General features: G+C 24.8%; 1 protein-coding gene across 2 annotated transcripts; it reads right to left on the bottom strand.

Annotated features, from left to right (window-relative positions):
- Positions 1-315: 315 nt before the first annotated feature.
- On the bottom strand, positions 316-12,621 carry LOC129985276 (synaptosomal-associated protein 25-like). Of its 2 annotated transcripts, none has more exons than XM_056095246.1 (8): positions 12,499-12,621; positions 11,292-11,372; positions 9,450-9,491; positions 8,700-8,748; positions 6,107-6,224; positions 4,874-5,005; positions 3,072-3,216; positions 316-1,558 (listed from the first exon to the last, which is right to left on the bottom strand). In XM_056095246.1, the coding sequence occupies exons 2-8, from the start codon at positions 11,355-11,357 to the stop codon at positions 1,487-1,489; spliced, it is 624 nt and encodes a 207-aa protein (XP_055951221.1). In that variant the 5' UTR covers positions 11,358-11,372; positions 12,499-12,621; the 3' UTR covers positions 316-1,486. The 2 variants fall into 2 exon arrangements, with proteins under 2 accessions (XP_055951221.1, XP_055951220.1); XM_056095245.1 differs by lacking the exon at positions 8,700-8,748 and adding an exon at positions 6,433-6,481 and having other exon boundaries at positions 319-1,558.
- Between the last annotated feature and the right edge of the window lie 277 nt (positions 12,622-12,898).

Here is a 12,898-nt window from a genome sequence, read left to right as displayed (position 1 = left end):
GCAGAGGCATAATTCACTGAATCTTAAACAGCAACAATAATAATAAAAACTAACAAATTTTGAAAAACTTATCAGAAGTTGAAACATTGGTGGGGAAAAAACAAAACTTAAATACAATATACTACAAATTGTTTTGTAGCAATCAAACAAACACCTTTAAAAAAAAATTATATACACCGAAATTAGGCAAATCATATGACTTTGAAAAGTTTAACATAGGAAATATAATAGTTTATTTTTAAACATGAAATAAATGGAATATGAAAATCAGATAGTCACTTTAAATATAGATTGATGCTTTTCAGAAGTTAAGCTCATTTATAAATATATTACTGATGCAATTTTATATAATATTTCTACCCCAATCAAAAAATTATATGTGTGAAAAGAGAATTTCAGTGAAAAGTCATGATAAATATACAAGACATTTCTTTATTATACAAATCCACATTTTTGAAAAAAAGCACTCTCAACAGACAATTAAATATAATATATATATATATACAAAAAATATGATTTACAACAGATTTTCTGCTTCCAGTTAAGATTTCAAGTAAAAATATCGGCTCAAAAATTGTTCTTAAAATTTACAAATCTCTTTGAGCATTAAAAAATACATATGTTTACACATTTCTTTCTTTTTTTTTATCAGAAGTTGTCTGTGTAGCAAAATATTTTAACAGGTAGAAACTGAAATGATCTTTGAAAAATACAAAACTGTGCTTTCAAGCTTACAAAATTTTTTTAAAAAAAATTATTTTGCAAGTTAGACAATCTGATTGAACTGTGCTTGAAAATTTCCATTTTAAAAACACCAATCTTATAAATTAATTATTACATGGATAAACAATAAAAATGTAACATATAAGACAATGATTCAACAGAAACAAAACAAAGGTGATAAAAAAATTGAACAAAGTCTAAGTATATAGGAACATGAGGCACCATGTTTAAAGAGGATAAAGACTTATTTACGGATCAAAAGTTCTTTTCAAGCAATAGTCAATTCTAAATAATACATATATAAACCTTCCAAGAAGTAAGAAACTTAAATTTTAAGAAGCTAGTACATTCAATAGATATGTACATATATCAATACAAGGTTAATCTCTGCACATGTAAACTTTAAAAAATAAATTAAAACTTCTTAAAATGAGTAGTTTAGTGTTCAGGAAGAATAACTGTGTTTTGAAAAATAAGCTCAAAACAATTAAATTTTTTACATAAAAAAAATAAGTACTGCTTACAATTTCAATATGGTAAATATAAAGCTTTGGGGGGGGGGGACTGTGCCTCAGAAATAAATACTTTAAAGTTAAATTGACACAAAGTAACAGAAAGATATTCATTGGAATCTACCATCTAAAAAAAGCAAAATTTAGATGTTAGGCTTTTATGTGGATGGTAGGTGTACCAACTGAAAGCAAACTTTAAGACACCGGTGCTCCACTTCACCAAATATGAGGTTTCACATAATTTCAGGGATTTATTCTTTCTTGCCTAACAACTTGGAAGCCCTTGCATTAGCATTGACAATATGAGTTTCATTTGATTGTGCCTACAAGAAATGAAAATATATTATTTGGTAATACAATAAAGCATAAATAATCAAAAAATGCAATTACAAAAGAAAAAAAAATCATTCTGCACAAGAAAAATAAAGAGGTTGAATTTCTCTATGAAAAATTATTGTTGTAAAATATTTATAAATGCTACATATGCTACACCAATGATTATTTTTGTTAATAAATAACTGTGAATTACTTCATTAAATTAAATGTTTAATGTAAATTATTTGGTGAGAAGTAATGAAAAATCTTTGCATCATAGATAGAAAAGATTTTTCATCAATTAGCAAAAAGAAAACTTCCATATAAAGTATTTTGTAATAGAATGAATCCAGATTTGGGCAATGCTACTGAAGTTTTACATACTTTACCATTCCATATAAATGAATAATAAAGGAATACTTATTGTTAAATTTCATTTTTTTTCATAGAATATAAAATTAGAAAATATAAAGGGTATTATGTGAAGTATTAAACAGAAATATATAGTGGTGCCTCACTTAATGAGGATAATTCATTCACAAATCTTATTTGTAATACAAAATACTTATTGTGTGAAAAGAATATTCCATATAATCAATGTAAATTAGAACAATATGTCCCCTCCCCCACAAAAAAAAAAAAAAAAAAAAATATTCAAACAAATTTATAATAATGTAATTTATTATTAATAATGACTGTTTTTTATTTTAAAGAAGGTTATTTTAACAGTTGGTTTTGTCTATGCTTCAAAATTGAGAGAAACTAAAACACAGTATTATCATTATACAAATCCTAAGCATGCAAAGCTTTCGCATTGTAAGGGTAATTCTTAACATATATGTAGCAGTTTTCCATGTTGACAATGTCTTCTATATCTCATTGGAATGTTGATGCTATACTGAGACAGTATTACCTCCTCTTCTGATGAAATCTCCCTCACAACTTCTTGCAGTGTACAGAATACCCCTCCTGGCTATGCTTGCATGTTAATGAAAGAATTCCCTCTCATTTTGATCTGAAGCTATAATGCTTAGAGAAGTATCTCACTTTTTTTTGTACTTGCAATTAATTATATATTTTCTGTTCCACTGTTAATTTTTGGGAAGGGAGGTGGAAAGGAAAGGGGTAAAAAAACCTTCAACAAACACATGCTAAACACAAGATTCATATAGGATTCTATATACAGCATTAAGAAGTCTCCTCATTACTTATTTTGAAAAATCTTGCTTGACAAGGAAGTATTTTTTTTTTAATTTTATTTAGTACCTTATGCAAATCACTTGCTACAAGAGGTTTGAATTCTAAGATCCATGATTAGAGAAACTATACAGAAACTTTCCTTAAGTCATAAGTAACACAGAAATAGTTATTTAAAAATAGCATAAAAAAATCTACTTAAAGATAATATTATGTACATTATATTCCTTTAAAAAAAATTTATTTGAACATAAACATTTCTATCTTTGAAAATTTTGGTAATTCGATTTACTAAACGAATTTTTACGGTAAAAAAAATCTCACCTTCATATTGATTCTGTCAAGTTGTTGATTCTGAGAGTCGATTTCACTTCCCATATCTATTGCCATATTTTTTAGATTCCCAATTATAGAGCTGACTTGTTGCATATTTTCTTCCATTTCATCTTCACGTGCATCATGTGTAATTCTAAGAGAAAAATATTTTTTCAAAAAATACTTACAATTATATACATAGTAGTATATAAAGCTTAAATTAATAAATTCTGCTTTTAGTTTAGAAAATTATAATTAAGAAGTTTTCAAACCTTATACATATATATCACTAGTTTGATAATAATACAATTAGGAAATTTCATAATAATTTTAGCTAACTTCATTTAGCACAATAGTGTGTTTTCATTAGGAAAAGTTATTATAATAATGGTAATAAAGCTGATACTTAATATTTTATATTTGCAATGAAAGAAAGCTAAACAAATTTGTTTAATTTATTAAATAATAGCAGATTTTGGTGACAAGCATATTTGTCTCAAGTACCAGTGTTAACTCTTCAGCTTTAAAATTGATTCACTTAAAATATAATAATTCAATCTAGAATTGTACATTCGTTAAGTTAAGAGGTTGTCTTATCATGGCCTCATTTTTGAAAACTAGCCTAAAAATGTTTTTTGAATTGATTATGTAAACCGAACCCAGTTTGATCACTTTCCACATTATGTTTGATAAAAGCATTAAAAACAACAGATATTGGAATTTCTTATATTTTTAAAGTATAAAATAATATTGCAACATGTTATATAAAAACATTTTTACTTTCTTCTAGACTTGATATAGGACCTAGTATAGCAAAAAGAATCTAAATTTGCACCTAGCCCTTGAAAATTTGTGGTATATACTATATTTCAGCCCAATTATCAATTAATGGAAATACTCATATACTCATGAATAGACTAGGTTATTAAATGACTTAGATTCCATAATATGTAGTCTAAGTCAATTAAAAAGTACTTTGAAAAAATACTACAATTATTATAAGGATGCAGATTACTCATATACTTTATTCACTTAAAAGAAAAATTATGAAAATTTCTAAAGAAAATATCAAATAATTCTAATGATAAATTTTACATTGAGTGAAATAGAAGCTATTATTTTGCAACACATAAATTCTCAAACTTTCTTGTTATGGGGGGAGGGAGGAATCCAGAATTTTAAAACTTATTTTGACTATGTTTATCACAATGGTTTCAGATATGAAAATATTTTCTCTATCTGCTCTACTTTCTGAGATGACAGGCAACTAAATTAAGAAATATTTAATATATAAAGAACAAGTAACTTGTTGAGAAGACAAAAACATTTTTTTAATGCAGAAAATCATGATAAATGAAAGATGAATATGATATTACAGTTCTGGTCATGAAGAAAATTAAATTTGAATTGTTCATGATTATTAATGGACAATATGTGTGGATCACATGAAATCTCCTTGCATTTATGGGGCAGCAGAACCAACCAACACCCATGATAAAATAAATACTCAAGAGAGAGAACTTTGTTATCAGAGATAGAAACATCTTGCAACTGCTGCATATAGAACCAGGGTAAACAAAACAATTTATGAAAGCATTTGATCAGAATGTTTTAAGCTTTTCACACATGGAACAAAGATGATTGAGATGATAAGCACAAAAAAACCTGGAACTAGAATTTTAGTTGTTGATCTTACAAATGTGTTAAGAATTACAAATTAAATATATGGAAACAAGTTTAAAATAATAAATATTTAAATAAAAAAAATTGCAACAGACAATTTTTAAAAAAAATGGATAAACTGAAATCACCTTTGCACATATCCTCCAGTAGTTGGACCAGCACCATTTCTGTTATCAACTACTCTTGTAGGTTGAGTATTTACAACTTTACCATCTTCATTATTTCTCCATGCTGCAGAATCAGTTTTAAAATCGGTAGCTCTGATAAAAAAAATAATTAATTGAATGCTAAAGTGAATAAGTTATTTAAGTTACAGAATTCAAAAGAAAAAGAAAATTGAAAAAAAGAATTAAAAATTAACTAATTCAAATATTAATACTTCAATTGGAGCATCAAGTACTAAAAATATTTTAAAAATTTCAACTAACTCACTGAAAGTGTTGAGTAAAATAAAATTATGTAATTCAGAATCAAGTTTCAATTTGAAAATAGAAATAATAAATTTAACAAATTGCATAATTTTTTTAATAAGGAAAATATACAAGAAAAATGATCTTTAAACAATTTATTAAAAATAATTAAAGGAAAATTTGTGAAATATTTATATTAATACTAATGTCAATAAAAGAGATCTTTTAACTTTGATCCATTGCCTGAGGATTATTTACATCTATGCAACTATACTACCAAAACTTAATGAAATTAAATGTTGTTGAATTAAAGATGGGGGGGGGGGAGGAAAGAGAGCAAACTAAATTAATTTTGGAAAATTTAGAATTTTATTAAACTTTCAAGTTTGCACTTATCTCATCAAGTTCAATAAAAAGCTAGATTTATAAATGGAAGTTTCTTAACATTTTTTTAAACATGGAAAATCAAATAATTCAGTTTAAGTGTCACATAAATTTAAAACTCAGTTTCATTAATTAGTGAACATTCAATCATGTTTCTAGATATCCAGGGATTACAGTGCAATTGGACTAATTTGAATTTATGAGTAACTTGAATCTCTGAATTTCTTATAAAATAGAGATACAACCCTATATTTTGATTAACTTAATGTTATTCTCCGACTAATTTAACTAATGAAAACTCCCGTTTCCATTACTTAAACATGTTTGTACTTTGCACTCTCGATGATTTTGGTTATTTTGAAGTCAAAACTAAAATTATTAAAACTAAGCCGTTTTTCATTAATTAGATATGCCTTTACCTCATAATAGAATAAATTTTTAAATACTTTAAACTTTTTAAAACTTTCTAATCATTAGATTCAATTTTTATTGTGAACCCACCAGTTTCAAATTAGTCAAATTCTACCGTATGACTATTTTGAAGAAACTTTAGAATTAAATGCTTACTTTCCACATGGACATATACATATCCCACAACATTTCTCCATCCCTGTTAAATTTTTTTCTGCTTCTCGCATATCGGCATGAATGACATCCATGTCTTCTTCAATGCGATCAAGTTGTTCTGTTAATTTCAGTGAAGATGGAAATAATTATTATTAACCAGTTATAAAGAAGCAATGAAGATACATTAAAAATGCCATTCAGATTCACAAACAAGAATGTTAAAATTCCTTTACTGCCAATCTTTTTGATAAATATAAGTAATTAATATTTTCTTTAATTATTTCAAAATGTTTAACAAGGGGCAATAAATAATAATTTAATCTTACCCCCTTGATCACTCAGCATATTTATTGTTTTCATACCAACATCTTCAGTCTAAAAGCAAAACAAAACTAAAATATAACTTAAAAGAAATAATAAGAACGTTTGCAAATAAGAAAAAAAAATTTTGTAAATAAAAATAAAACTGGAAACATATAAACAAAAGTGCTACTACAAGCTAGAGTAAAAAAGAAATAAAATTCTCAACTTTCTATTAGAATAATGGTGAATAATTATGCAATACTTTAAACCTTGGTATAATTTGAAACAAAAATATTTTTTTAATCTCTCTAATATCTTCTTTTCTTTTCCCTTAATAAATTTTCCTGTTTTATAAATGTTGTCATTTTAATTTAATCAAAATTTCATGAAACACTTATAGATTCTAAATTTTTAAATCAAATTACAATGTCTAGGTACATAGATATGATTTTAATTTATAAGTTTCGAAACATGATAATTTGATACTGAATAATCAAATCAATTAAATGGTGAAAATTTATCAAAATGAATTAACTTTGATTATCAAACAATTTCAGCATGCATAAAAATATATGGCATATAATAAGAGAAGACATGAGCAACAATGAAATTCAAATTTAACAAACTACATGATATTAGTTATGACATTTCTTTCTTTTTTTTTTTAATTTAAACTTTCTGCAAATATATCAATATGTATGAACTGTACTTTGAAAATAAGTAAATAATAATAATAATAATAATAAAACTAAAATCCAAAATTAAATAACGTATGTCCTCAAATTTCAATCAAGTCTTTATGAAGAAACAATAACCAATTTAGTTAAATTTACTTTTAACAATTGTGTTTTAAGTAATTTTTATAAAAAATGTGTGAAAAGCAAATAATGAAATATTAACATTCTCAAACTATTAATATGTAGAAATCACACAAATAGCTATTTATATATTAAAAAACAACAGGACATCGCAACCAGGACAAATATTAAAGAGGATTCATGTGCTGAACCATCAGCCTAGGTAAATGCCCAATTTCTTAAAAAACATGCAGATTTCTTTTTACCCAAATGTTAACAATCGAGGCGATAGCAGAACATATAAATAATAACAATAGTTGGTCACAATAATTCATGGCATAAACTGATCACCAGAAAGGTTAACACATAAGTAAGTAGTTTCTTTTTTATCATTGATCTGGCATATATGGAAATGATGAATTATTTTTCTGAGGATTTTTCTAGTTTTCCTCAATGAATGATATGGCTTTGTTTAACCGAGTCACAAACATGCTCTAAACTTTTGCTAAATTGATGATTTGAAGGCCCTGTTTATCAAATGTTTCTAGCAGTTTCATGAATGCCATAATTTTTATTAAAAAAAGTTAACATTAATACAAGTTATCACAAACTCATTACATATGTAAATAACATCATGCTCTCTATTTGTATGGATTATAAACATGCCAATTTTAGCTTCTTTCCTGGTATTTATACAAATCAAATGTCTTGGGACAAAGGTTAAAAATGTGAAAGGAATCAAAAAAATTTTGTAACATTTAGTTTTTACAAAATTAATTGTAGAGGGTAAATACAATTGCCCTCTACAAAATGATACTAGAATTAATACTGCAGAAATTTTGAGTCCATACCTTAAATAGTATATGCAGAAATTTTAATAATAATCCAACAATTAAAAGTAGAGTTTCAAAATATCATGAAAGAACCAAATAGTATAGTAGACTTTTGTATTTTTCACAAAAGAAAATTGATTTCTTATGCAATAAACATTTTAATAATCTCTAAATATATACAACATTAGACAATAATTAGTTAATATTAAAAATATTCAGAATGCCTAAGATATAGTTGAATAGCACATTATTAACTTACTCAATTTTAAAATAATAAAAGCATTCAACTACTTCTTGTAAAGTAACATCAATAAACTTTATTTTAAGAAAATTACATAAAAGAAATTTTAAAGTCTATTCATAAGATTTATAGAAATTTTAAATTGAATGAGGAAATTTTAATACATTAAAATGATATTTTAAAACACAATACACTATGTCATTTATTTTCCTAACATGCTTTGAAAATAATAACACTTTAAATCAAAACTAATACTATAAAAAAACAGCTTTTCAAATTAACTTAGCAATAAATAATAACTCATTCCTAAAAGTAGCAAAAAATTTACTCATACTGCTATCTATTATAAAATATCTTTTTCAAATTGTATTTAAAATTTGTAATTGAATAATCCTTTCCAAATGCATGATGTGTCTTACCTCCTTGCTCATCTAAAGCAACCAATGTCTGAATACCCGTGTCCTTGCTCTAATGGCAGCATTATGATAACAATAATAACAAATTAGACAGAAAAAGTAGCTAAACTAATAAGTGTTTGAACAAAGAGAAATATTATGCATAAGAGGGGAAATTACAAGGTTGCAAAGTAATAAATAAAATCTTAAATTTCATCGTAAAAGGTTAAAACTGTTATACAAATATTAATTCAAATATCTTTCAAAACACAGTTGGAATTTTTGAAGATTTTATACTTTACAGAATGAGAACTTCCAAAACTAAAAAATAATAAGTTTCTAGAATCAAAATTAATGGATGAAAGGGAAATTACAAATTGCTGAGTTAAAGAGAATATTCCTGATAAAAACAGTTCAATTGTTTAAATACAATAATAATAATAAAGGGTTGAAGTTTTTTTTTACTATCTTGCTACTTAGATTTTATTGAATGCTTCATGCAATTTTTAGGATTTAATACAAAATAGAATAAATTCAGCATAACAAAGTAAAAAAGGTAAAGAAAATAATTAAAAAAAAACTTTAATAAATAGAACTATTAAATTTATTCACGACTTTATATCTTGTCATTGTACTACAGCTAAAACAGATCTTTAAAAGGTATATAAAAAACAAACTATTTCAATATATAAAATTCAACAACTGTATTTAAGCAATGTATAAACTTAAAACAATCATTTAATAATTGTGAGTACAAAAGAATTTTTTGCTTACTTCTTCTGCTAGTTGTAGCATCCTTCTTGTGCTTTCCAGTGACTGAAATAAAATTAGTAATTAAAAATGGCAGGTAAAAAAGGTCTAGTTCACTAATTTGTTAAAATTAACAGTATACAAAATTAATAACAATATTCTAAATAGAATTAATGGGCTTTCAATACTAGAGCTACGCAAAAGGCTTTTAAAACTTCTAGAATTATCTATTTATCAATAATTCATTATATAATCTTTTTTTAAAAAATTACTTTAATATTATTTGTAGCAAGTAAATGTTTCAGACTCAAATATATACAATAAAAATCATTAATAATAAATCTAATTTTTTTCCCTTTCCCAACAATATAATAAAATAGATAACTATTCCTTAATACACAAAATCCCACCCTTTTGTCAGATATATAAAAGACAGCATAGTAACTTATGAATCCATTTCTAATTTATCTAAATTCATAGGTTAAGTTCTAAAATATTCAGCATGATTGCTATAAAAGCTTCCTTAAATGGTTCAAAAAGTAACAATTTCACTAAATAAAAATTTATACAATCTCAAAACACAGCAGTATAAAATAGTTGTAAATGTAATATACAATTCCCTTAAAATTCAGTTTTACTGGCTAAAGGCAAAATTATTTTAAATAGAATTTCTAAAAAAGAATTTATCTTTTATGAAAATTTTAAAGCTTCTAAATAATATCTATTGGAACAAAAAATTTATTTTTTTGCAAGTATTACCAGGAAAGACTACTTATGACTACTCATTCTGAATATCTATATTAGAATCTGTAAAATCTCCATAATCAATCAACTACCTTTCACTGCTTATTAGAAAATATTTAGTATCATTTGTGATCTTTTGTACACTGTTTTACTAGAATATTGGATTATGGATATATTCATGAGAAAGAAGTTTAAAAAAACTTTTGTCTTTTCTATTAGTGAAAACTTTCATAAAATTTTACAGACTCTTGAGTATGTTATATTATTAGAATTATATAATTAGAAACATGACAGATATAATATCTTCTCCCAATGGCAAAGTTTAAATAAGAGAATAACATTTTGTTGATAGAAAATGAGGAACCAGTTACATTTAAAACTTCAAAAATACAAATTTATACAGTACCACTATTGAAGAGTTTTGACTGACAAATATACAAATATCTTTCTGTTACAATTATAGATATATAGCTAAAGTCCTTTTAGGCTTTTGAAATAAAAGTGCTGGATAACAAAGGTACTTTTAAAATTGACAAGGTGCAAATCCTGTGAATGATTTCAGGGATTGTCTGGATAGGCTATGTAATATTTGGTTTTATAAATCCTTGATAAGCAAGAAAAAATTTATATGTAAAAAAAATCAAGAAACAAAAAAGAATAGAACTTTCATTCTATACTTATTTTATGGGAAAAAAATGAAGAAAAAACCTGGCCAGTTTTTCTTTAAAAAAATAAATTAAATAAAGCTATTCAAATTGGTAAATATATATAATCTGAAGCATGTGAAAAATGAGTTCATATTCACAATTTAAATAAGAAATTCAAAATTTACAGAAAGTTATATTAAAAAAGAAAGTTTCTCAACAATAATTAAAAAGCCATCTGATTTAATCTTGCAGTATCTTTTTTGTTGTAATTTTACAGTGAAACTATCTCAATATAATACACACTTATGTAAATGACACATATTTAAATTCCTCACAAAGCTTAAATTTCTTCATGAATATGAGTAAAATATTTTAAGAAATAATTAAAAAAAAAATATTGGTTTCAAACTAATTCAATTACAAGAAGAATATAGAAAAGAAAATTAATAAATGTATACAAAATTTATATACTTACCTCATCAGTGACTTGATTTGCCTTCATTTGAAGGATCTCAAGCTCTGATGTTTGGTTAGTAGTCATTTTTGATGTCTTTTCCTGTAGAAAAAGACAGAAAAGAGGTTAATACTCAATATCACTCAATTAAAAATGACACATTAATTTGTATATAATGATGCAGATTGATATCAAATAATCATTGAAGGAAATAACTGTTATCATTATTAATAATTTGAATTAATATTAATAATTAAATAATTTTATATTAATACCTTATATATTAAAATTACACACTTGCATTCATTTATTTTCTTAAATACTATAATCATGAAAGATAGTATAAAACATACGTTTTCATTAATTAACTGAAAACAAGATTTTCATGATTATATAATATCTACATACCACTCTAAATGAGTGATCAATATCTTTTATATCATTTATAAAATTCAACATTAAAAGATTTTTGAATTTTTGCTTTTATTAATTTTTAATGACATAACAGAAATATAACATCGATAATATCTATTTCAATACTATACTTCCAAACAGAATTAATACAAAACTCACAAATCAAAAATTTATTCACACATGTAGGAACTGTCAGAATTTCGTCAAAATATTCAGAAAAATTTTATCAAATGAATTATTTCCTCATATTAATCTATATTAAATAATATAAAGATCGTTGTTCGACAGAAAAACTGAATACTTTCAAATTAATCCATTACATATTTTCAATTAAAAATTTTTTTTCATGCCACTTTTAAATTTTGCTTTATCATTCTAATTTCTATTGTAAAACATATTGGTTTTCAACTATTGAAGAGTAACATAATTACATAAAAATGAACAATATATCAGTTCTAATATGACATAGGTCTTTCTCATTAAACCGAAACTTCAGGAAATATGCGATGACAGCAGACGAAATAAACCATTTATCAGGCAACATTTAACATTCATTTCAAATCAATAAATAATACGAATCCTCAAATCTATCATTTGAAAGGTTGTAACTTTGCTGTCAATATGGTAGGGTAAAACAGAAACAAGATAAAACAAGAAATTGGGAGGAACTGAAATGTCAAGAGGTGGATACCCTTAAATATTATAAACTCGTTCGATTATCAGAATCAGAAGAAAAAAATACACACATGCAGATTGGAAAAAGTACAATTACTCAAAATTTTCTTTAGAGTACCTCAAAATTATTAATACTTACAGTAAGTGAAATTAACAAATTAGAAGAAAACGGAGAAAACTTTTAACACAATAATAACATCTACTTCAGAATGGAGTCATTGCCAAATTCTGATGCATAAATATGGGTATCTGCAGTGTAATTAAATCCAAAAAATAAATAAATAAACAAATAATAATGAATAAATTTATTTTTCATTTAAAAAAGTTTTTTTTTATGAAATATATTTTTTTCACGTTAAGTTTTTATGAATTAATTGTATCGAAAAAAGATATCAGTCAGATTACTGAAAAGGCAATTTTTCTTCAAAAAGTTACTGCTAACTAAACTTGCTTCCCTTATTATTACTCTATTCTACTATAAAATATCTAATGTTAATTAATTAAAAATTCATAACATTTAAGCTTCAAAATATTTCAAG

This window comes from Argiope bruennichi, chromosome 9 (assembly GCF_947563725.1).
Source record: "Argiope bruennichi chromosome 9, qqArgBrue1.1, whole genome shotgun sequence".
Taxonomy (NCBI): Eukaryota; Metazoa; Arthropoda; class Arachnida; order Araneae; family Araneidae; genus Argiope; species Argiope bruennichi.
This window is presented reverse-complemented; position numbering and strand designations above follow the sequence as displayed.